The 25,095-nt window shown below is 29.1% G+C and overlaps 10 protein-coding genes across 11 annotated transcripts; 7 read left to right on the forward strand and 3 right to left on the reverse strand.

Annotated features, from left to right (window-relative positions):
• Window positions 1-1,514: 1,514 nt before the first annotated feature.
• OCT59_017160 (uncharacterized protein) lies at window positions 1,515-2,681 on the reverse strand (the record flags this gene model as incomplete). Its single annotated transcript, XM_025311658.2, has 5 exons — window positions 1,515-1,616; window positions 1,692-1,822; window positions 1,894-1,965; window positions 2,031-2,147; window positions 2,621-2,681. 5 exons carry the CDS (start codon window positions 2,679-2,681, stop codon window positions 1,515-1,517), a joined length of 483 nt encoding a protein of 160 aa, XP_025169402.2.
• A 2,842-nt stretch (window positions 2,682-5,523) lies between these two features.
• Window positions 5,524-5,760, reverse strand: OCT59_017161 (uncharacterized protein; the record flags this gene model as incomplete). The annotated part of the gene is made up of 1 exon (XM_066146183.1): window positions 5,524-5,760. The coding sequence occupies one exon, from the start codon at window positions 5,758-5,760 to the stop codon at window positions 5,524-5,526; it is 237 nt and encodes a 78-aa protein (XP_066003903.1).
• Window positions 5,761-5,854: 94 nt separating this feature from the next.
• OCT59_017162 (uncharacterized protein) lies at window positions 5,855-6,208 on the reverse strand (the record flags this gene model as incomplete). Its single annotated transcript, XM_066146184.1, has 1 exon — window positions 5,855-6,208. One exon carries the CDS (start codon window positions 6,206-6,208, stop codon window positions 5,855-5,857), a length of 354 nt encoding a protein of 117 aa, XP_066003904.1.
• A 1,072-nt stretch (window positions 6,209-7,280) lies between these two features.
• OCT59_017163 (uncharacterized protein) lies at window positions 7,281-7,970 on the forward strand (the record flags this gene model as incomplete). Its single annotated transcript, XM_025327802.2, has 1 exon — window positions 7,281-7,970. The coding sequence occupies one exon, from the start codon at window positions 7,281-7,283 to the stop codon at window positions 7,968-7,970; it is 690 nt and encodes a 229-aa protein (XP_025169401.2).
• A 2,495-nt stretch (window positions 7,971-10,465) lies between these two features.
• Window positions 10,466-10,693, forward strand: OCT59_017164 (uncharacterized protein; the record flags this gene model as incomplete). The annotated part of the gene is made up of 1 exon (XM_066146185.1): window positions 10,466-10,693. The coding sequence occupies one exon, from the start codon at window positions 10,466-10,468 to the stop codon at window positions 10,691-10,693; it is 228 nt and encodes a 75-aa protein (XP_066003905.1).
• A 5,813-nt stretch (window positions 10,694-16,506) lies between these two features.
• OCT59_017165 (uncharacterized protein) lies at window positions 16,507-17,181 on the forward strand (the record flags this gene model as incomplete). Its single annotated transcript, XM_066146186.1, has 5 exons — window positions 16,507-16,509; window positions 16,617-16,653; window positions 16,740-16,805; window positions 16,981-17,025; window positions 17,111-17,181. The coding sequence occupies 5 exons, from the start codon at window positions 16,507-16,509 to the stop codon at window positions 17,179-17,181; spliced, it is 222 nt and encodes a 73-aa protein (XP_066003906.1).
• Window positions 17,182-20,641: 3,460 nt separating this feature from the next.
• On the forward strand, window positions 20,642-21,644 carry OCT59_017166 (uncharacterized protein; the record flags this gene model as incomplete). Of its 2 annotated transcripts, none has more annotated exons than XM_066146188.1 (2): window positions 20,642-20,689; window positions 20,790-21,644. In XM_066146188.1, the coding sequence occupies 2 exons, from the start codon at window positions 20,642-20,644 to the stop codon at window positions 21,642-21,644; spliced, it is 903 nt and encodes a 300-aa protein (XP_066003908.1). The 2 variants fall into 2 exon arrangements, with proteins under 2 accessions (XP_066003908.1, XP_066003907.1); XM_066146187.1 differs by lacking the exon at window positions 20,642-20,689 and having other exon boundaries at window positions 20,798-20,825; window positions 20,902-21,644.
• A 53-nt stretch (window positions 21,645-21,697) lies between these two features.
• On the forward strand, window positions 21,698-21,997 carry OCT59_017167 (uncharacterized protein; the record flags this gene model as incomplete). The annotated part of the gene is made up of 1 exon (XM_025332639.2): window positions 21,698-21,997. The coding sequence occupies one exon, from the start codon at window positions 21,698-21,700 to the stop codon at window positions 21,995-21,997; it is 300 nt and encodes a 99-aa protein (XP_025169399.2).
• A 634-nt stretch (window positions 21,998-22,631) lies between these two features.
• On the forward strand, window positions 22,632-23,087 carry OCT59_017168 (uncharacterized protein; the record flags this gene model as incomplete). The annotated part of the gene is made up of 1 exon (XM_066146189.1): window positions 22,632-23,087. The coding sequence occupies one exon, from the start codon at window positions 22,632-22,634 to the stop codon at window positions 23,085-23,087; it is 456 nt and encodes a 151-aa protein (XP_066003909.1).
• Window positions 23,088-24,186: 1,099 nt separating this feature from the next.
• OCT59_017169 (uncharacterized protein) lies at window positions 24,187-25,043 on the forward strand. Its single transcript, XM_066146190.1, has 3 exons — window positions 24,187-24,376; window positions 24,473-24,539; window positions 24,611-25,043. The coding sequence occupies exon 3, from the start codon at window positions 24,619-24,621 to the stop codon at window positions 24,916-24,918; it is 300 nt and encodes a 99-aa protein (XP_066003910.1). The 5' UTR covers window positions 24,187-24,376; window positions 24,473-24,539; window positions 24,611-24,618; the 3' UTR covers window positions 24,919-25,043.
• Window positions 25,044-25,095: the final 52 nt, after the last annotated feature.

Raw genomic sequence — 25,095 nt, forward strand, 5'->3', positions numbered from 1 at the left:
CTATCTTTTAATATGCTATCTTTTATATACATATATATTATCTTTTATAATATCTTTGTATTATCTTTTTATATTATCTTTTATGTTATTTTATGTTCTTTAACCTTTCCGACATTATTTTATATGTTCTTTTAACTCGCTTTATGTGTTTTGCTTATAATCTATCTTTTGTGGCTTATAATTATTCTTTCTAATTGTTCTTATTGTTAAAGATTGCTAAGCCGCAATTGATCGACTCTAATTATCCTATTGGTTCTCTGTCAATCATTCAACAAATATTACATCATGTAGATCATTACTCTTCCTAAATGTTTATCCTTTTCGGTTAATTATTTATCCATCCATGCCAATTCATAATTAATTTGTTCGTTCTTGATATTTGGCAATTACATTTGGTGGTTGAATTTTATCATCTTTTCGTGTTTGATATTTGACCGTTTACAGCGTGTTTGATCATTTCCAAATACTTGTTTCCAACAACTATTCCCTTAACCGTTGGTACTGCAAAACCTTGATATCCATTGACAACTGAATTATTTCATCTAATTCTTTAACTCCTTTTTCTAACTGAAAATGTTAATATGGTGAATCGACAATATCGTGTGTAATATCTAGTAGAGAGGATTGTTCTTCCACAATTTATTAATATTTTCTTTGAGAGTAAATGTCTTTCTATTCATCTTTTTCTAAACAAGGTTAGATAAATCTTTACTGTCATTGGAGACTTTTCGCAGCATCAAATGAGAGTCGTCAATATTGGAAAAAGTTGTTTCTTTGTTTCTTGATTTCTTCTTTGAGTTTTAACGTTTAGTAAACATTGAATACTATAATTTCGTAATATGAAACTATAAAGCAATATATAATAATTTATTATTAATTTGAATTTGTAATGAAAATTCAAATTATAAATGTGTTGACAAGGTGTAATTTATGAAATACTAGAAACTCCTTTGTATTTTACGTTAGAAACATTTTGCTTTGATGTTCCTTTCATAGATCACAAGCAATTGTTATTAGACGACCTTAGTTTTGTCTTCCAACTGTTTGGCCATATCATTCTTTTCAAATTTGCAGAAGTCTAGACAGGACCCTAATAAACTTTTAACGTAATTATCAGATTAGTTAGTTAGAATTAAAGAAATGTTGACAAATTTCTCGAATTTAGTAAAGGAGAGAAATTATAGCATATAGGTCATAATTTAAAGTATTTTACTTTTTCTTCTTCTTTATATCAAATACATTTATATATTAAATAATTTTTTTCTTGTCAATTGTCATTTATAAACAATCAAGTTTATAATAATTATTTCTTATAATAATCAGTCTTTATATAGAAAATGTATCAAAACTTATAGAACCCTAATAATTATTTAAATTTTGATAATAAAATGTGAGGAATTGTTATAAACAATGATAAGAACTGCACGTTAAAAAAGTGATAAAAATATTATTGAGCTGTTACATCTTAATGTGTATTTGCAAGCTATATTACTTTTAAACTGAATTTACTGTATCTATATTTCCAACTCTTCACCAAAAGTTTTTGAAATGTCAAGAATTGTTTCCAATTGTTTTGTGGTAATCAATGAGTCTGGGTTATCTTTTGTGGTTAATGCCTATTTAAATTAAATTTAAATAATCTATTAATATAAAGTTTTGGGTCAACACAATGCATTCTCAAATAAATCTACCTTTGCTAATCTCACAGCCGTCTTGATTTCCCTGCCATTTAGAGGTCTCTTTTTCAAATTTTTAATGTCTACCTGGCTTTTATTCTTTTCTTCAATACGATCCAAGAATGTACGCCAAACTTTTTCATGTGCTATGAATGCAAAAAAATAACTTCCAATTAGTTAAAAATAAATATTTTGATCATTAATGAATATAACCAACCATCAGTGTCTAAATCATTATATTTTAAGGCAACTGAAATTTGAGATTGAAAAGCGGCATCAAAACATTTTACTATAATAAAGAATTTAATTCAGAATAATTCAGTAAAACTTTAATGTATTTTCAAAAATTCTTACCTCGATTTGTTGTTAAAAACAAAATTTTTTGATGATATTCAAGTAACCTTAAAAATACAATCACTAGAGCATTGCGTTGAATGTCATGCTCACTTTGACGTTCAAGAAAGATATCAGCTACATGCAATTATGTTTATGAATGATGTGAATCATTAATTAAAATTGACACTGGTCAAAATAGTCCATTTCGTCCAAATTTCAAATTGACGAATGTTGGACGAAAGTTGATCTAACTTTGGCCGATCGTTACCAAAAAAAATCGTCAAAATTATTATGGACGATTTGCACAGTTCGCCTGCCACTTGGCAATCACAAATCAGCAAAAATTCGTTATTATCGGCAAAAATTCGTTATTATCGGCAAAATTCGGAAACAAAACTATTCGTCAAACTTTTAGTTATAAAATGTCACTGGTCGAAATCAAAACTTTCGACCGTTAAGAGCTTTCGGCATAAATTTTGCCGATTGGTCATGTGATTCGTCACATTTTTTGACCAATGGTAAAAATCGGTAAAATCAATCACAAATCGACTGATACTGATTGTTAAACGAAACCTCGTTCAGTCTTTTGGTGAAAAATCGACTTATACCGATTGTTATACGAAAAATGGTTACTTGAGATCGTTCAGTAAAATTTTGCCGATTGGTCATATAAATCGACACATTTTTGCCAAATGGAAAAAATCAAAAAAATATGTTCTTTTTTAATTCGAATTTATACTTGTTTACATTGTTTATATTCAGTGCATAATCATTAACGAAAAATTTTAATTGTAAAAATGAATTTCAACTCGTCTTTCGTCAAGAAATTATAATAAAAATACTACAAAAGAATCTTTATTTGGAAATTTCGTAATTCGTCTAATAAACGTGTCTCTCGACAAGTAATTATGAAATTTTTTTTTTTTTAAAAAAATAATAATAATTCGGCCGATTTTTACTAAAAACACTTAATTATTAACGAATTTGGAGTTTGCGATTAATTGGATTAATCGCCAAATATTCAATAGCATTACTCCGAGTAGAAATTCGATATTTTGATAGTATAAATCGACAAAGGATATTATGTACAGGAATAATACAATCGCGGCTTTCATCATAAAATTCAGATTTCCACAACTCGACGTTACAGCTCTCGTCTTCATCATCAATATGAAAATAATATCGACTTTCACTCGTACTAGCTGGTCGATACCAACGAATATATGCCAAATTATGTTCCATTTGTCCATTTGGCAAGTCGACTGTATGTTTGAAGAAGTATTGAATTTGTCCAGGATAACTGTCGACTTTCCCATCACTAGTTATAAATTTGGCTAGGACATACGAGCTTTTTGTATGTCGAACTGACATTGCGGAGCCAAATACTTCAGAACCAATTCGGCATCTTCCAAATTGATTTATCTTTACTCGAATTGTTATAGAATCTTGGATAATTTCATCTGCTGGTTTGCGAAACTTGTACATTTCGATATAAGAAGCATTATAAAAAGCAACCATCAGTTCAAGCATTGATTCGGTCATTATTGCTTCGGAACTAGGCTTCAGCATTTCTCCAGGAAACGGCTCGCATCCAGTAATAGTCGATTCCTGTATGTTTTTAGCATTTAGCCAAAACCGCTCTAGTTCATTTGAAGAAAATTGGTCTGCAGCCGATATTGAACCAGTTGTGGGTCGATCTTCAAGCAATTCTAAACCTTTCGTTTGAATGTCAAAACTAATGATATCTCCAATTCGATTATCATTCATTATCTGACGCATTATTTCCGGTTCAATTTGTCTATTACTTGTTGGCAACGAGCCTTAAAAATTATTAAAAATAAGACTAACAATGTAAACATCCGAATAAAGTAAAAAAAGTAAAAAAAAGAATATCTTACCGAGTATTCCATTCATACGCTCAAATGAAAAATACCAAAATGCATATAATGGACCAAAATCATTCGAACAATCGCACAAATGGAGCGAAAGGTGAAGATTAGGCGTAATTTTTACTCTTCCATAGTGTACTTCAATAAGCTTAATTATTTTAATTAGCCTCTCATGAGCTTCTTCCATTAATTCAATTTCTAAAATTCGGCTTACTAAAATAGAACAAACTCTAACGAAATGTGTCAAGATTTTTCGATCTTTTGACGGTAAATGTTCCCACAATGAGGTAGTTGCGTAGATCATAAAGAAAATTCGCCACTGATCGGCTGTATAGTTCGAAAACCCTTCTCCGCGCTCAATATTTCCGGGAATTCGTCCCAAATCAGCCAGTATTTTGAATTGATTCATTTTTTCTTGAATCTTCTTTAGATCGTTCGGGGTTAAAACACCCTCGTCGATCTAAATCCTCTTCATTATCCACCTCGCAATTCCTAAGAATAAGCAGTGCATTGGATCTACAATAATAAAACAAATTGGGTCAAAGTACGGCAATCGAAGTAACTCCGACCACCTAACCCCTTTTTCACTAACGAAATTCTTTCTTGAATTGGTGGAATTGCAACTTCGCCATGCAAGAGCATTCCGACGATGTTCGGTCGAATCGCGAGTAATGAACCAATTCTCCATATCCTCCATACCTGCAAAATTATGTTGGTGGTCTTCATAATTTGCTCGTTTCATACACCGATGGCAAGAAACCAAAGCTGAAATATGCCCGCATATTTTTCGAGCAGCAGGGATATCGCACGAAATTAGTACTAAAGCCGCACGAATATTTTTCCCGTTTTGGCACTCAAATGTTCGATTTAAAGTTATTCCACTCCATAGTAACTCTAATTCATTGACAATAGGCGCAATATAATGATTAATCTTGTGCAAGCTTACTTCGTTCGGTCCTGGTAGTAGACCGAGAACCAGCAAATTTTCGCGCTTGAACCGAATGTCACGGGGTAAATTACAGATAGCCGCGTAAATTACCCCGATACTATAAAATGTACCATCGTAGGGCTGGAACCAATCAAGGTTTATCATTAGTCCTAGATGTGAATCGGCTACTTCTGGTCAGAAAAATTTGGCTGAATTTTCATCGTCAGTTTCTCTGAATGTTTTCCAGATTTGACCGTCATATATATCGGTCAGTATGTTATCGAATTGTCGACGATTTGACCAATGTCGAAGTAACCGTTCAAAGTGAGGCCGACGATATAGAGCTTCCAATTGTTGATGAATCGGTACAAATGGATATATTAATTCTGGCTTTTTAACCTCTCTCTCAGCCAAGACCGTTTGACACGATTTCGTCCTTTGAGACGCAGAATTTGGAAATTCGACGTGACTGCATCTTATGATACCGATACTGTCATTTTTTTGAATTTCGTCCATGTCTGTCTTATTATATAATTTATGACATTTCGGACATGGCACGAAACTATGGAAACGATCTTTCAGGCCAAGTTGAATTCTTGCCAGATATAGAAAGTCAGGAAAGCTATCGTAAATATCTCCACCGATTTCTTTTAACACTATTTTCATGAATTTTAGTTGAGATTCGGTCACTGTTTCAGGGGAGATTGAACTTTTTTCGAAAGGTCATTATCCACAATAAAATCCATGAAAATTTATCATCTATTGTCGTTTTTTCTTCCTCTTGATATGACTTAAAATCTGGCGGTAAATAATTTTCAAAAGTATCGGCAAAAGTTCCATCATCTGACTCATTGCCATCAGAAGAAGAAGTATCAGTATGTTGTTCATAATCAGAATTGCTCAAATCTTCTGTTCCTGAATGTTCGAGCATAATTTGTGGGCGATTTGCGTAGCTTCTTGTACGGCTTCGAGGTAAAAAAATATATTCATTTTCGTTGTATTCTGGAGTTGTCGAATTATCTTTTTCATTTAATGGAATTGTTGTCGAATCTTCCAAAAGGAGTTATTACCGAAATTTCTTCATTTAATGGAGATATCAAAATATCTTCATTTATCAGATTTTCTTCTAACGAAGTTATTGTCGAATCTTCTTCTTGATTAATTAGTAACAATGAAGCCAAACCACTATTAAGATTCGAGTCAGTTGTGTTTTCCGCCGCTTTGTGAAGCATTTTGGTTCGTGTTACAACCAGTTTTCCATTACATTTGTCACAATAACAAGGGACTTTGGTTCTTTTTTTGCTAAACCTTCTAGAAGATAGTCGGTTTGCTATCCTTTCCGAACCCATAATTTGATTAATCGATCTTCTTCTCGTCATGTTTTATAAAATTTGATAAAGAATCGGTTATAATTAATATGTACTTTAAAATTTAATGAAATTTTGACAAATGAAGTCAATTTTTCTCTTGAAAATTAAAATTTTATGAAATTTTTTTTTAATTTGAAAATTTCGGTTAAAATTGATCCGTTAGCAATTGATTTAATAAAAGTTTAATTTCGAGATTTTGATTTAGTCGATTTAATTAAATTTTCAATCATGAGAAATTTTTTTAATTTGAAAATTTCGGTTAAAATTGATCTGTTAGCAATTGATTTAATAAAAGTTTAATTTCGAGATTTTGATTTAGTCGATTTAATTAAATTTTCAATCATGAGAAATTTTTTTAATTAATTTGAAAATTTCGGTTAAAATTGATCCGTTAGCAATTGATTTATTAAAAGTTTAATTTCGAGATTTTGATTTAGTCGATTTAATTAAATTTTCAATCATGAGAAATTTTTTTAATTAATTTGAAAATTTCGGTTAAAATTGATCCGTTAGCAATTGATTTATTAAAAGTTTAATTTCGAGATTTTGATTTAGTCAATTTAATTAAATTTTCAATCATGAGAAATTTTTTTAATTAATTTGAAAATTTCAGTTAAAATTGATCCGTTAGCAATTGATTTATTAAAAGTTTAATTTCGAGATTTTGATTTAGTCGATTTAATTAAATTTTCAATCATGAGAAATTTTTTTAATTAATTTGAAAATTTCGGTTAAAATTGATCTGTTAGCAATTGATTTATTAAAAGTTTAATTTCGATTAGACTTTTTTTAACGATTAATTAACTTATAAATCAAATTTCGGTTTTTATTTTTATCAAATAAACTTTTTCCCAGGAAAGCTTATTTTGAAATTATAAAGCTCCATCAATCGAATTTTTTTCGCAAAAATAATTTTATTTTTTCGATAAACAATTCTCGTAATTTTTATAAAATTTGCAATACATTTTTATATTGATCAACTTTTATATAAATCGAACAATATTTTTCGTCATTTTGAAAGAAAGTTCTACTTTATTTACTAATTTTACTATTCTTCTGTTTATTAAAATCTCTATAAAGAATGAAACGATCTGGAAAAAAAAGTGTCGAAAAAAGTCGTCAAGAGTCTCACAAACAAACTTCTTCACAGGAATTTGTAAGTTCTGATTCTCCCAAACAAACGTCGATATCAAAACAACAATCCGTAGCTTCCGGTTCTGGTTCTACCAAAACTCAAAAACAAGCGTCGAAACAACAATCCGCAGCTTCCGGTTCCGGTACTACCAAAACTCAAAAACAAACGTCGATACAGGAATCCGCAGCTTCCGGTTCCGGTTCTACCAAAACTCAAAAACAAACGTCGATACAGGAATCCGCAGCTTCCGGTTCTGGTTCTACCAAAACTCAAAAACAAGCGTCGAAACAACAATCCGCAGCTTCCGGTTCCGGTACTACCAAAACTCAAAAACAAACGTCGACACAGGAATTCGCAGCTTCCGGTTCCGGTACTACCAAAACTCAAAAACAAACGTCGATACAGGAATCCGCAGCTTCCGGTTCTGGTTCTACCAAGACTCAAAAACAAACGTCGATACCAGAAGCTTCGGAAGATAATGGGCCATTTCGCTTAGTGGTACCATCCAGCTTGTACTCGCAACAAAGCAGGATGGTACCACCGATTCGTAATGTAACCGTACATAGGGAATTAACGCCCATTACACGCACAGCCGAACCATATAGGAGCGAATGTACGCATTGCCGAACCGTATAGGAGCAATGTACGCATCGCCGAACCATATAGGAGAGAATCAACGCCAATTATACGCGAACCTTATAGTAGTAATTGGACTAGAGATGTAACTGGTGAGCTACAATTGACTTTTGCATTCATTTTAGAGTTCTGGTCGACTTTAACGTTTTTTTAGAAACGTATGATCTCCGAGAAGAAAATGCCTACTTACGGGTAAAGTTGCCTGCCGAAATTAGGGAGTTTCGGCATGTCGAAATTGTCGAAACTATTTCGACATTTCGACATTGGCTCTCTGATTTGCCGAAATGCCGAAATAGTTTCGACATGTCGAAATTGTCGAAACCTAAAAATATTACGTTTCACGTAATAACTGGCATCCAATGATCATAGAAAGATGCACCATAGCTCGTTGGAATCGTCTCATAACGACGAGTCGAATGGTGGTTAGATCGTCTTTCTACGATCACTGGATGCCGAGATATTTAACGAAACGTCAAAAATCGGCATTTTGTATTTTGCGATACTGTGCCGTTTTACGTTTCACTTAATAACTCGGCATCCAATGATCGTAGAAAGATGCACCATAGCTTGTTGGAATCGTCTCATAACGACGAGTCGAATGGTGGTTAGATCGTCTTTCTACGATCACTAGATGCCGAGATATTGAGCGAAACGTCAAAAATCGGCATTTTGTATTTTGCGATACTGCGCCGTTTGACGTTTCACATAATAACTCGGCATCCAATGATCGTAGAAAGATGCACCATAGCTCGTTGGAATCGTCTCATAACGACGAGTCGAATGGTGGTTAGATCGTCTTTCTACGATAACTAGATGCCGAGATATTTAACGAAACGTCAAAAATTGGCATTTTGTATTTTGCGATACTGCGCCGTTTGACGTTTCGCCTATTATCTCGGCATCCAGTGATCGTAAAAAAATGATTTAACCACCATTCGACTCGTCGTTATGAGACGATTCCAACGAGCTATGGTGCATCTTTCTACGATCATTGGATGCCGAGTTATTATGTGAAAGCGTCAACGGCGCAGTATCGCAAAATACAAAATGCCAATTTTTGACGTTTCGTTAAATATCTCGGCATCTAGTGATCGTAGAAAGACGATCTAACCACCATTCGACTCGTCGTTATGAGACGATTCCAACGAGCTATGGCGCATCTTTCTACGATCATTGGATGCCGAGTTATTACGTGAAACGTAATATTTTTAGGTTTCGACAATTTCGACATGTCGAAACTATTTCGGCATTTCGGCATTTCGACAGGTTTTAGTTTCGACATTTCGACAATGGCCTGTAGAGTTTCGGCAGGCAACTTTACTTACGGGAAAGAATTGACGAATTAAATCGGCAACTCGATAATGCAAATGGCGAGTTGCGTGACCTACGGCTAGATGTTGGCCAATTACAATCGTATAACAATATACTTAGTCAGGAAAACGACGGCTTGCGTCACCGACATTCATCTGACCTTCAAGATATCGAATTTGAAGAGGATCAACGACCAACAAAGCGTAGGAAAGGAAAAAATCTTGTGCGCGATTCTGAAGATGAAATGGAAGTAGATGAAGAAGAAGCTAGGGTTCGTCCAAAATTCCTCTTTCAATGTATGCTTTTAACGCTCGCTAAACCGATATTTTGTTCAATTTAGGCCGAGATGAAGACGATTCTAAAAACTTTTTTAATTGAACTAGAATTAAAATACGATGAAAAGTTTACCAGTGAGTTAAATGATGAAATTCTTCAACAGGTTATACCTCAACTAATTGAAGCGATGAAGCCAAGGTATACTCCACGATACAGGCAAGTCAAGTCTTGGCTCTTCGCTTTACATAAATATCGCAGAGTGCGCTTGTTATATAAACAATGCGGCACTTTAAACAAAGATAATCGCTGTTTACATCGAAATAATCGGTTAAATGAGGTAAATAATTTCTTTATTATTTCAAAAAAAAAATCTCATCATTCGTTGAAACTTTAAATATAGAAAAAGGCACGTCGAGTTAAAGGCGCAAAATTGCTTTTCAACAAAAATGATGAAAAACTGAGAATTATGATCAAAAAGAACTTTTGAATGTTTTAAGTGACAACTGATATTACTCTCCAGAGTATTCTGAATCGGATGAAGAGCAACCAGATGGTAAAAGACATATCAATATTTATAATCTGTCTTGAAGATCTGAAGAGGTTCGATAACTTATTTGTCGCATTTTTTTATTTTTTATTTTTTATTTGTTTTACTTTTTTCGTAATAGGATTGATTTTTTTTCTAATAATAGTTAATAGATTTATTACGAAATGTATCAGACCAACACGCTTTCTTTCTTCAATCTGCACAATTGATACGAACGTGAAATTATGACGATGAGATATATAATATCGTCTCTTGTCATTCACGAGGTGCTCCAAATTGGACCTATGTGGAGTAGAATACGCTGGCTGATACCAACTTTTCTGAGCTGGAGACGCTGATTCAAATGATGGAGAATCTAATAATGGCGGAAGATGCGGAAGTGTCAGCGAAGATGGATGAAATAGTGGTAATAGAAGATTCAGAATCAACGGGAATGGAAGAATTGGAACTAACAGGAATGGAAAAATCAGAACTAACGGGAATGGAAGAATTGGAACTAACGGAAGTGAAAGAATCAGAACTAATAGGAGTGGAAGAATCGCTAGAAATGGAAGATGAAACAGACAAATGGTATAAATTTGTACTTTAATTTTTGTTTGAGTTTTTATTATACTAACTTTTTTTTCAAATTTTAGATTGTGAATTCGTCAGTTTTTTTTGAATTTTTTTTGAAAATTATGGGATTTTTTGTGGAATTGTGGATTGAATTTTTTTATTTTCGTATAAAATTTTTATTAATTTAGTATTATTTCATATTATTTTTGTATTATTTACGTATTATTTTTGTATTATTATTTTAGGAAATTTTTATTATTTTCGTATTATTTTAGTATTATTTTCATAGGAAATTTTTATTATTTTAGTATTATTTTCATATTATTTTCGTATTATTTTGTAGGAAATTTTTATTATTTTAGTATTATTTTCGTATTATTTTTGTATTATTTTAGTATTACAATTTAAAATTTTGCTAAAATGGACTATTTTAACCAGTGTTAACAAATATGAACTCTCATATTACTAATTTTTCAATTTTATTTTTTTTATGAATTTATAGTGGTAATATTTTCGAAGGAATACAAATCTTAAAAGATCTATCACACTTCATTCGATTTTATTTTTTAACTAGAGTATACAAACTTATATTCTATTTGTTTTTTAAGAGTGTGATGAAATTTCTTGAAATATTATTTCTGTATAGTATTCATTAATACTTGCGTGAGATGACTAAAAAATTTTTTTCTTTCTCTCAAAATTTAATTTTCTAATGGATTTCCTCTCAAGCAATCACTTATTTTTCTAGTCATAATATTAAGAGGTGATTCGCAAATGAATAGGAGAGTTAAGGAATATTTTGTTCATAAATTTTTTTTCAGAAAAGTCCGTATCCTGTGGAAAATCTGATTTTACAGTAAGTAAAGCATGAACAGTAGTCACACTGAAAAAATAGATAATATAAGAAAATCGTAAATACAAAAGCATTAAAAATAATTACTACATACAAACTAGGAATTTTTCATTTCTGGCTATTCTCTTGTTAAGTAACAATTTCCTCCCTAAAATTTTTTTTTCCGCTAGCCTGTTAGATTGATTGCACCTTCCATTCGGAGTATAACACTAATTATTCGATTTAAAAGTTCCAGGTTTAACTTTCATCCTGTCAGTACATAAAATCAAAATATTAGATGAGAGTAGTCATATGTGATGGAAATTTAAATTTATTTATTACCTTTAGTTAACGCATATGATTTTGAAAAGTAATTATGATTCTGTTAAATTTTTTCTCTCCATTCCTTCGTTCCTTTCTCTTTTTTTATATATAATTAGCCAACCTTATAATAATTTCATGCGAGAATCACAAATGTTCGCTGATATTAATTTTGCATCAACTCCATGTAGGATAGATAATATTTCTTCTATGTCCACTACAGAATGCGTTTCTCAAAATCTATGATAATGTTATTTTCAGTTCTAAGTCCTGTTAGTCAACGTAAAAAGAGAGTTACTGTTGTAGTGCTTCGACCCGTATCTGGATTTTTTTTTTGGATATCTGGATTACATCCGAATCGATCTGGATTGTAAATCCGTATTTCATAACCTGGATAGAAACCAGAATCTGAATAGGATTTTTTTAAAATGCGGATTAAAGAGATGCATAAAAGCTCATTTGAATCATCTCATTAAGATGGATCAAATGGCACTAATTTCATCTTTATACAATCACTGAATGCTGAGATATTCAACCAAATATCAAAATCAGCATTTTTTATTTTGCGATACTGCACCATTTCACGTTATACTGAATATCTCGGCAACCAGTGATCGTATAGGGATGCACAATAGCTCATTCGAATCGTTGCATCAAGACGAATCTAATGAGATTTAGATCATCTTTTTACGACCACTGGATATCGAGATATTCAACAAAACATCAAACATTAGCACTTCATTTTTGTGATAATGCGCCATTTACATTTTGCTAAATATCTCAGCATCTAGTGATCGTACAGAGATGCACAATAACTCATTAGAATCGTCTCATTGAAACGAATCGAATAGTAATAAATCCATCTTTCTACGATCACTTGATACTGAGATATTTGGAAAACCGTAAAATGGCACAGTACGCAAAATAAAAAATGCAGATTTTGATATTTTATCGTGTATCTTGACATTCAGTAGTCATAGAAAGATGCTCTAAAGCTCATTAGATTCGTCTTGATGAATGAGCTATTTTGCATCTCTATACGATTACTGGTTGTCGAGATATTCGACAAAACATAAAATGGCGCAATATCGTAATTTGCAATATATAAAATGCTGATTTTTGATGTTTTGTTGAATATCTTGGCATCTACTAGTGATTGTATAAGGATAAAATTAGCGCCATTCGATCTGTCTTAATGAGACAATTCTAATGAACTATTGTACATCTCTGTAGCTTGCAATTAAAAATAATACAATCCAGTTTTCAGTTTCTATCTGAATTATCTGATTCGGATTTAAAATCTGGATTGACCCAGATATAGTGCAGAACCTCTATACTCAATTACTTATGTATAGTAACAATTGATTGATTATAAATTCCTAAAAAAAAATTTTTTTATATTAAAGTAAAAAATTTAACCGATAATTTTTATAGATATGACCATTAGCTTTAAAAATTATCAGTTATTTTTTTTTTAAATTAAATTTTGGCTGAGTTTTAGCTGTTTAAAAATCTGTAATTTAAATATATTAATTAAATTTAGTCAAAATTAAGACTAGTTTAAATTTTTGTATTATAGGTTTTTTTAACCACATTTAATATACAGATTTTTTTTTTAATATGTCAAGAAGAAAAAAAATTTTAAAACTGCAAAAAAAGATTTAATGAATAAGGTTGTTTAAATATAAGTCAATTTAATGTTATAGATGATAATTATATACCATCAAGTGAATATTTAAAAGACAGTTCAGATGAATTTATAAATGAAAAAATTTAAAAACTAAGTAATTTTACTTTAATTTGGTCAAAAAATACATATAATAAAATACAAATTTCATCATTATATACCTAATTCATCAGTTTATAATGAAATACAATAAATAAATATATTATATAAATTTTATATCATATAACTTATAAAATCCTAATTTCTGATTGGTTAATATATGTATCACATGATGCTTACATAATCTGAAAAATTGAGACTTTTTTTTTATTTTATAAATCAATTTCTTTTAATAAATAGAGTTTAATTTTTTTATAAAATTAAAATCTAATCATAAAATCAAATTTTATTTAAATTTTTTTAAGTTCTTATTATAGAAGTTCTGCATCGTAACATTACGACCTAATTACAGTATTATGATCTAATTACAGCATTACGGCCTAATTACAGTATTATGAAAAGTGTTATAACTGTAATGCTGTATACTGTAATATTACAGCATTAGCTAATCAATTACGGCTAACATCTTTACTATAAGAGAAAAAAGGCTGTCCCTCATGCTTTTACGCTTTTGGCTAAGCAACGAAGAAGAGCGCGATCAAGAAAGGTTAAGCGAGTGGTAGTTTAAAGAGATGAATCAGGCACTTTGCATATTTTTAATCAAAGATAATTGAATCAGATAAATTATTAGTATAGCTAAAAAATTAAGGAATAACCGGTGCAAGACAATGGGTAAGTTCACTACTAATTCCACACAGTATTTGCCATTATGCAATCTGGTCAAATATGAACACACATATAATAGGGCCACTGGCTTAATTACTGTCAAGAACATAAGATAGGATAGAGTTGTAGGTGTGTTCAATTAGTGGTAGTTTGAAGAGATAAATCAGGCATTTTGCATATTTTTGATCAAAGATAATTGAATCAGATAAATTATTAGTATAGCTAAAAAATTGAGGAATAACTAGCGCAAGACAATGGGTAAGTTTACTACTAATTCCACGCAGTATTTGCCATTATGCAATCCGGTCAAATAATATGAATACATATATATTAGGGACACTGGCTTAATCACTATTAAGAACATAAGACAGGATAGAGTTGTAGGCGTATTCAATTAGTAGTAGTTTAAAGAGATGAATCAGGCACTTTGCATATTTTTGATCAAATATAATTGAATCAAATAAATTATTAGTATGGCTAAAAAATTGAGAAATAACCAGCGCAAGATAATGGATAAGTTCACTACTAATTCTATGCAGTATTTGCCATTACTGGTCAAATATGAACACATATATGATAGGGCTACTGGCTTAATCACTGTCAAGAACATAAGACAGGATAGAGTTGTAGGCATGTTCAATTACTTTGAGCTGAGTGGATATCTGAAGTCTGATCTAACCCAGAAAATTTATTTTTTCGATTAAAGATACAGCATATATTATTTATGGCGCATACAAGTATTTTTAATATACAGGAATTACTAAAACATAATTTACATTTCTTAGCAGTAGATAAGTCACTTTATCCCACTCTATTTGTTTGCCGGCTTTGGTATCCCTATAAAAAATATGTATACGGTTTTTATACTGTATATATGTATTTTTGATACAGTTTGCATTTTTACATACGGCATATCAGTATAATATATACTGTTCGCAAAATGTGTTTAGTAAAAAATACAATAAAGTATACGGTAAACATACTGTGTGATACGGTATATTAAATTCATACGTCTATAATGTATATCATTTCTACTGTATATCAGTATTTTGTATACGGTTCACAAAAATATTGTAAATAAAGGATACGGTATACGTATTATTCTACAGTATATTAAAATTCATACGTTTATACCGTATTTTCTACAGATATACACAGGTCAAATAAATAAAAATCAGATTTTTACCCTTTTTAATATGGCTGTCTGATTTTTTGGCAATTTTAATATAATATTTCCGATTTTAATAAATATTTTTGATTTTAATATAATATTTCTGATTTTTAACATGAAATTGCCGATTTTTGGTTATTTGTAATAGGATTTTTCGATTTTAATATATAACATGTGATTATGTATTACGGTTTAATATTTATTTATTAACTTAGATTTTTTTTTTATTTCAGTTATAATTATTTTTTTGCCTTAAAAACTTTACTAAAATACTTTTTAAATACTTTATAAAATAGAATTAAAATATTTTTTTTCTTAAATATAAATACATTTAAATTAAATAACTCATAATTTAAAATATAAACAAATATTATATTTTTTTTACATATATTTCAAAGTATGGTTTAAGCATTTTGGCTGAAGTAAATCTTATTCTTTTAATTAAAAGTAGTTTAGTAAGTTTAAAACTGTTAAGATCATAAAAGTACAGTTAATATTTTTGGAATTATTTACATTTTTTATATTATACAGTAGTATTAAGTTACAAATTTTTTTACCTTCAGAGCGTATTTTGAGATCTTTAGCCAAAGTAAATCAACTTCTTATATTAATTGTAAGTTGTTCAGCAGGTTAAAATCTACTTGGATATTAATTTTCACGAAGGTACAGTTAATACTTGAAGAGTTATTTACAATTTTCACAACAGTACTCATTCACGACTTTTATTTTTTTATTTTGTCACTTCAGAGCATATTTTGAGCACTTTATCCAAAGTAAACCAACTTCTTATATTAATTGAAAGTTGTTTAGCATGTCAAAATCTACTTGAATATTAATTTTCACGAAGGTACAGTTAGTACTTGATGAGTTATTCACGATTTTCACAATGGTACTCATTTACGAATTTTATTTTTTCCGTTTTGTCACTTCAGAGCGTATTTTGAGCACTTTAGTCAATGTAAATCGACTTCTTTTATTAATTGAAAATTGTTTAGCATGTCAAAATCTACTTGAATATTAATTTTCACGAAGGTACAGTTAATACTTGATGAGTTATTCACGATTTTCACAATGGTACTCATTTACGAATTTTATTTTTTTCCGTTTTGTCACTTCAGAGCGTATTTTGAGCACTTTAGTCAAAGTAAATCGACTTCTTTTATTAATTGAAAGTTGTTTAGCATGTCATAATCTACTTGGATATTAATTTTTACGAAGGTACAGTTAATACTTGATGAGTTATTCACGATTTTCACAACAATACTCATTTACGAATTTTATTTTTTTCCGTTTTGTCACTTCAGAGCGTATTTTGAGCACTTTAGTCAAAGTAAATCGACTTCTTTTATTAATTGAAAGTTGTTCAGCAGGTCAAAAACTACTTGGGTATTAATTTTTACGAAGGTACAGTTAATACTTGATGAGTTATTCACGATTTTCACAACAGTACTCATTTACGAATTTTATTTTTTTCCGTTTTGTCACTTCAGAGCGTATTTTGAGCACTTTAGTCAAAGTAAATCGACTTCTTTTATTAATTGAAAGTTGTTCAGCAGGTCAAAAACTACTTGGATATTAATTTTTACGAAGGTACAGTTAATACTTGATGAGTTATTCACGATTTTCACAACGGTACTCATTTACGAATTTTATTTTTTCCATTTTGTTACTTCAGAGCGTATTTTAAGCACTTTAGCCAAAGTAAATCGACTTCTTTTATTAATTAAAAATTGTTCAGCAGCTTAGAATCTACTTGAATATTTATTTTAATGAAGGCACAGTTAATATTTGTGGAGTTATTAATTTTTTATAATTGTGCGTATTACATTAAATTACAAGTAAATTTATATTCTTAATGTATTTTGTTTAAAATTTAATTATTTAAGATTAGTTTTTTATTTAATATTGCTTAATAAAATATTTTTTAAATTTTAATTCAATATTACAATATAATTTTTTATAAAAATATATATTTCATAATGTATATACAATTTTTTTGTATAGTGAAAAAACTGAAAAATGTGGTTAAGAATTGGTAATACGGCTGTAAAAAGTCACAAATCGGACAAATATAGCTAAAATCAGCCAATTTTTATTTATTTGACGTGTGATAGAGTAAGTTTTTCTACACTTTAAAGCATCAAACAATACTAGTATCTGCTAATATGTACTATCCAAAAACTCACTGATGTAAAATCACAATTATTAAAAAATTCACAAGAATTTTTGTTAATACTGTTTAATTTTTAAATTCAAAGTCCGATTGATAATACTAAATTCAAAACTCAATTATAAATCATTTTTATAAATTATAATTTAAAAATTAAGCAGTATTAAGGAAAATTCTTGTGAATTTTTCTTAATACTACTTAATTCTAATTTAACTAATTTAGTATTAAGGTTTTAATTTAAAAATTAAGCAGTATCAAGGAAAATTCTTGCGAATTTTTCTTAATACTGCTTAATTCTAATTTAACTAATTTAGTATTAAGGTTTTAATTTAAAAATTAAGCAGTATCAAGGAAAATTCTTGCGAATTTTTCTTAATACTGCCTATTGTGCTTAATTCTAATTTAACTAATTTAGTATTAAGGCTTTAATTTAAAAATTAAGCAGTATCAAGGAAAATTCTTGCGAATTTTTCTTAATACTGCTTATATCTGCCAATTCGTGAAATTAGCCAAACATAAAGATTTGCACATTTTAACAAGAATTATGTTTCACAAGCTTAAATTGTATGTGTTACATAATCAGATGATCTAAATCTATCAAAAAATAAAAAAAAAATTTTTTAACGTTTATTCAAAAATAACAATGGCAACTACTTTCTTTTTCAATCACTTTTCAATCACTTTTCAATCAGATTTTTGTTAGGTGACTTAAAAAAGTTTATAGGCATATACAGCAGGTTTTTTTTAATCAGTAAGTAAGAAAACAAATATTAATAATTTTTATTAATAAGAAAAATCTTTTTTCATTTATTTTTAACCTTATTTCCTTCTTTTTTTTGTAAAAATATATACAAAATAAAAATGTAAGTTATGATTTAGAGTTTTTGAGATGTTTTTTTTTTGTTTTTTACTATACTAATTTTATTCTACTTGTTAATTACTTTTTAAAATTGATTTTATTAATTTATTTAATTTAAAACAGAAATGGCAAATAAAAACTTGTTAAGTAAAGTAAAAAGAGCCCAATAATACCTGTAAAGATCATCTTTTGGTAAGAATTATAATTTTAAAAATTTTTGTGTCAGAGTTTTATTCAATTAACAAAATCGTTAATATCTCGGCGTACATGTATGCTAAACACATATATTTATATTCATATGAAAGCCCAGAATCTACTCTACCTGAACGAAAAAAGATTATTCAAATCGAATTACTAGATGTGAAGTTATTAACGATCAAAGTCAAAGGTTAAAAATAAATATATTGAACGTAATTATTCAGCAACTTGTGATCCAATTCATATGATATTTGGTTTATGGATAGCTCTTGATTACCTCTTTCTAATGAATATAAATTCATTCGTCTAGCACATATATACGTTAAGTTATTCAATATTTTGTCATGACAATTATATTTAAATTTTTTAATTTTAATGATATTATTAAAAAAATCAAAAAATAATATAATCAAATCAATTTTATTTATATCAGCGGTGTGAATCTATCATTTTCATGTAAATTGTATTAGCATTTTCTTAATAAAGTTAGTTTTTTGAATATAAAAACTTAATTCCATAAATCAGTCCATATGTTAATTCTAATTTAACTAATTTAGTAGTATTAAGGCTTTAATTTAAAAATTAAGCAGTATCAAGGAAAATTCTTGCGAATTTTTCTTAATACTGCTTAATTCTAATTTAACTAATTTAATATTAAAGCTTTAATTTAAAAATTAAGCAATATCAAAGAAAATTCTCACAAATTTTTCTTAATTCTAATTTAGCTAATTTAGTATTAAGGCTTTAATTTAAAAATTAAGCAGTATTAAGAAAAATTTTTACAAATTTTCTTATTAAAAAAAAAGAACTTTTAAATTACTAATTAAACTTTAAAAACAATCTGTATGATTTAAATTTTAAAAAAAATACTTCTGCTTTTTAATTTTCGCATTTCTACATTTAACCAATTAAAATTCAGCTGATCGCCGATCACATGCATTAATAACACGTTATTGTTTATTTTTTGTTTATTTTTTCAAAAATATTCTTTTCTCTTCTTTTTTTTAGAAAAAAAAAGACAATAAAAATGAATACCAAAATTATTTTAACATATAATAATAAAAATTAAATAAAAAACTTATTTTGATAATATATAATATATATATTTGTACCAAACTACTAGTTATACAAAAAGTGATATGCACGTATATCAATTAACAATTACTTTCACTAATATCTCTCTGGAATTGTAATGGTGAGTTTTAACTAAACAACTATATGTACACCGTTTTATGTTTTTATTTTTATATTAATATTATATGTTAACATATATTAATTATATTTTTTTTACTTTTATGTATTTTATTTAATTTTTTTAATATATTACTAACATTACTACTATCGTTTTATTACTTTTTTATATCTAACTAATATATTAATAATATTACTAACTTTTTATTATTTCTTTTTTATATTTAAAATAATGATAATATTACTAATTAAATTTCTTTTTTTTACTAACCTTTTATTATTCCTTTTTTATATTTAAAATAATGATAATATTACTAATTAAATTTCTTTTTTTTTACGAACCTTTTATTATTCCTTTTTTATATTTAAAATAATGATAATATTACTAATTAAATTTCTTTTTTTTTGTTTATATTTTGCTAATATTATTTTTTTTACAAATAGTATATTATTTTATACTAGTTTTTTATTTATATTATTTATAAAAAAATATTTGTATATTTAATATTATTTAATAAATTGATTATAAATGCATTTTAAATTCTGTTTACAAATATAAAATATACGATTTAATTGAATAATATATACTATTTATCAGTACAAAATATGCAGTTTAAACTGGAAAAAAGTACTGTTTATCAGTATAAAATATACGGTTTATCCTGGAAAAGTATACTGTTCGCAATATAAAATATAAAACAATATACTGTTTATTAGTATAAAACATACGGTTTTTCTACTGTTTACAAGTATAAAACATACGGGTGAAACTGGAAAAATATACTATATGCAAACCGTATATATGATACGGTGTGCAGAATACCGAATATATACAGTATGTGAAAATACTGTAATTATACGGTAATAATACTATAAATATACTGTTCGCAAAATACGAAAATACAGTATACTAACCGTATATATATTTTTTATAGGGGTATAGATGCAGTGCTCCCATTTTATGGAAACATGTTAAGCTAAAGGAAAAAGGTAAGAAAAATTACTGGCAACTGAATCGAACCCAATTGGAAAATTTTATAAAAATAGTGCATAAAAGACAAAAACCAATTTATAGTTCAAGTATAACACATCGTAAAATTTCATATTACCATTCACTTTTAGATAAAAAAATCAAAGACATTGTGAGTTTATGTCCAAATATAATCCATTTGAATTTTAAAAGAAGTACAGGTTTTTCTGATAAAGCACTAATTCTGATAGTAGAAGCATACCCTAATTTAAGATATCTTAATTTATGTAATTATGCAAATATTAATACCATTTTTTCTCAAAAAATAACTGATAAAGGTCTGTTTGCTTTAGCAAATACATGCTGTAAATTAGAATATCTAAATATTTATCTGCATGCAGAATTTACTGAAACATCAATCTGTAATATTATTCATTCTTGCCTAAGGCTTCAACATCTTGACCTTAGCTATTGTGAAGTTACTAATGAGATTATCAAGGAAATTGCTTATTCATGTCTTAATTTAAAATACCTTAATCTGGATGAATGTAATAATATTAGTAAAGAAGCTATAAATCAGCTCGTTTCACTTAATCCAAATATCCATGTTGAGAATTTTGAGAATACTATAATGCCAGCCTCTTTTGATGTCCCAGATAGGATGTATGTACTCGCAAGGCGTCTGGAAATGCCATTTGATGCATTAAGAAATGTTGCATCTTTAGATAATTATATTAACGATGAATTAATAAAGAGATTAAACATTGTGAGTGACTTTACACTAGAACTACATGCCTCTAATACTCACGATCAACCTTGAAGTGGTGAATAGATGTCTATTTTTTATATTTGAATATTATATGCCATAATAAAATGGTATTTGTGAATTGTGTAGTCGAAGAAAATATCCTTATTGAGGTATCAATTGATACGTGCACTAATATAAATTGCATTAGCCAAAAACATATTGGTGAATTAGGAATTACATATCCCAGTGAAAGCAATAGCATTATAACTCCAGATGCATCCTATTCTACATTAGAAAAAGTCAATCTGCATATTGGTTTTGAAGATGGTGAAAAGCATAAAAGCACATTTGTTGAATTTATAGTTCTTGGATCAGATTGGCCTGATTATTTTTCTGACTTAGTATTGGGAATACTATGGTTATGAGAAAATGGTGCAACTTTGGATATATGCAATTTAAAACTATTATTAGATGATAATTTTGCGATCCTATTCAAAAAAGTAAAATATGAACCTAATGCAGAATAATGATTATCCGAAGCAGTAATCATCAATATGCGTAATTTTATTTTTTGTTAAAGATATAGCATATGTTATTTATAGCGCATTTGGATGTTATAAATTTACCAGAATTATTAGAGCGGATTCTATATTTCCTAGTGATAGATAAGTCACTATATTCCGCTCTATTTGTTTTTCGATTATGATACAGATGCGGTGTCCCTATTTTATGGAAACGTATCGAGCTAAAGTGGGAAAATAAATGTCACTCTCCATTGAAAAAATTTATGAAAATATGTAGTACAAAAAAGACAAAAGCCAGTTTATAGCTCAAATTTAACTCATCTAAAAATTTCAAACTACCATCCACTTTCAGATAAAAAATTGAATGGTATTGCGCATTTATTTCCAAATATAGTCCATTTAAATTTAAATTTTGGCACAGGATTTAGCGATAAAACACTAAATTGAGTAGTTAGCATATTTAATCTGAAGTATCTCAATTTGCAAAAGAGTAAGTACGAATGCTTTAATGGTGGGAAAGTGACTGATAAAGGTCATGTGCAATTGCGCGGTCGTATATAAACTAGAATATCTAAATATTTCTTGTAATACAGAGATTATTGGGATATCGATTTGTAATATTATCCATTCTTGCCCAAGACTTCAACATCTTGAATTTAGCTATTGCGAATTTACTAATAAGATTATCAAAGAAATTGCTAGTTCGTGTCTTAATTTAAAGTATCTTAAATTGGAAGGGTGTGATGTTAGCAAAAAAGCCATAGGTCAGCTCGTTTCACTTAATCCAAATTTTCATGTTGAGAATTTCATGTGTACTATAACACCACCCTCTCTTTGTGAATATCCTGAAATGTATGTAATGTCAAGGAGACTGAGAATATCAGTTGATGCATCAAGAGATATTAAGTCCATACATGAATATGTTAATGATGAACTGAAAAGAATGGAGGATGATTTGATCTGGAATACTGATCATCAATCCGGGCAATGATCATCAGCTCAGAAGATTTTTTTTGTTTGAAGATATAATATATAATAAGCATTATTTATGGCGTAAACTTTAAATTGGATATACCGGCAACCTAACAGACGATTATCAAGAATAGAATACTAGCCGATGGTAGTCTACCGATCTAATTAATCTGGAGTAGTGATCGCCAGTTCAGAAGATTTTTTTTTGCTGAGCCACAATGCATGTACTCCTGTGTAATAGAAACAAGCAATAATTAACCTATTTTTCTGATTGAAAATATTTAATCAATCTACTAGCAAAATGTCAGATGACGAGATAGATACCAAGATAGAAGCCAAAAAATATGGATTGAGATATGAATGGGATAATGAAGGGAATTCTGGATTATTTATACCAGAGTGGAAAGGATGGGATGATCTTTTTTGTGAAATCAAAATCTATTGAAACACAAAGGCAGTTAGGCATTGGAAAAAGAAAGCGCTTAAGCAATTTGTATATAGTCTGCCCAATGTAAGAAATCCATCATCATTATTTTATATATTTATACATTCTGATGCTTTCTATCTTCCACATATTTTGAGTCTAATAGAATTACCATATTATTCACATAAATTTTGATGAGAAATATGGCTGGAGGGTATTGAGAAACCCCGATGTAGATTGCTTATTCAAGGTGAAAAATCAATAGTGGATTACTGTTTAAAGGCAAAAAAATGTAATAATATTGTCAAACTCTGTAAAGATCATTTTAGAAGTGAATTCTATAGTGGATTAACATGAGAAAATATGAGATGTATTGCAAAAAATGTTTATTATCGTGAATTGGTAGAAATGCTTATTCAGGTGAAAAAAGAATCGGTGACTGGTATTATAACTGGGTTTAAAGATTATATTAGTCAGTCCAGTATTGCTAATCTGAATGGGGTACAATACTTATTGAGAGGTATACATTGGATAACTAACCTGAGCAAAGTCCAGAGCAGTGATCACCAGCTCGGAAGAATTTGCTGAGCCTCAATACATGTACTCATGTGCGACAAAAATAGGTGATCATTAGACAGAGCTCGTGTAACATTAATCTTGCATATACATTCAAAAAGAAAATATATTAACCTTTATTCTTTATTTTTTCCAAATAAACATGAGAAAAATATGAAAGAGCGTCTAGTTGCAACACAGGACTTACCCTACAAGTAAATAGTGCTGGTAAAAGCATATGTTATGAAAGGCTGAGGGACTTGCAATTCTGAGATTGCCAGGCGTAAAACTAACTATATGTCTTTTCGGTAGATCTCCATGTGAAAAAGGTATGAGATTCCATTTGCATGTGCTTTCATAGAGCTCTTGGCATCAGACAACAATGCTAATAATGTCTCATACCTCCTTAACTTTTTCCCAACAAGAATGGTATGTGAAAGTTCAGCCAACTTTCTGCAAAAAACATTTCCGTAAAAAATAACGCAAAATAAGGTATGTACAGTATATGTTCTTTAATGCGAGTGGGCCAAGCAATTTTCTCACTATTGGATTCTTGCATTTAGGAGTCGAAATGGACGATAATAACATTACTATCAATTGTCTTATCGTTCCTATAGGCAAACTTATGAATATTCCATGCATTAAAGTAATGCAATCAATTACAATTCGCAGAGGTGATCGTTATAGTGATCTCGAGACTGCAATTCAAAGTAGATTGGGGGCACTATTTAATAAAATCCCTCTCAAAATTTGTATAATTCGAGCCGGAAGCGTTATTGAAATGGAAATGGACATGCATGAGGATTTTATTGATATTTTTACTGAGGAACCTAAAGCAGAGCACTTCCATTTCACTGTTTACCCCAAATAATTTTCTGTATCATGTAGCGATATATTCGCAATTTTTATGTAATGTAGGCCGGCTTGGTCCCTCTGGGACCCTTCCGGCAAGGTTTTTTTATTTTTTAAATAAAGCATATATTATGTTCTTTTCGTAAATCTTGAAAAATGTCACGTGTAATGATGTAATGCCTGTGCGACATAAAAA

This window comes from Rhizophagus irregularis, chromosome 25, assembly GCF_026210795.1.
Source record: "Rhizophagus irregularis chromosome 25, complete sequence".
Lineage (NCBI taxonomy): Eukaryota > Fungi > Glomeromycota > Glomeromycetes > Glomerales > Glomeraceae > Rhizophagus > Rhizophagus irregularis.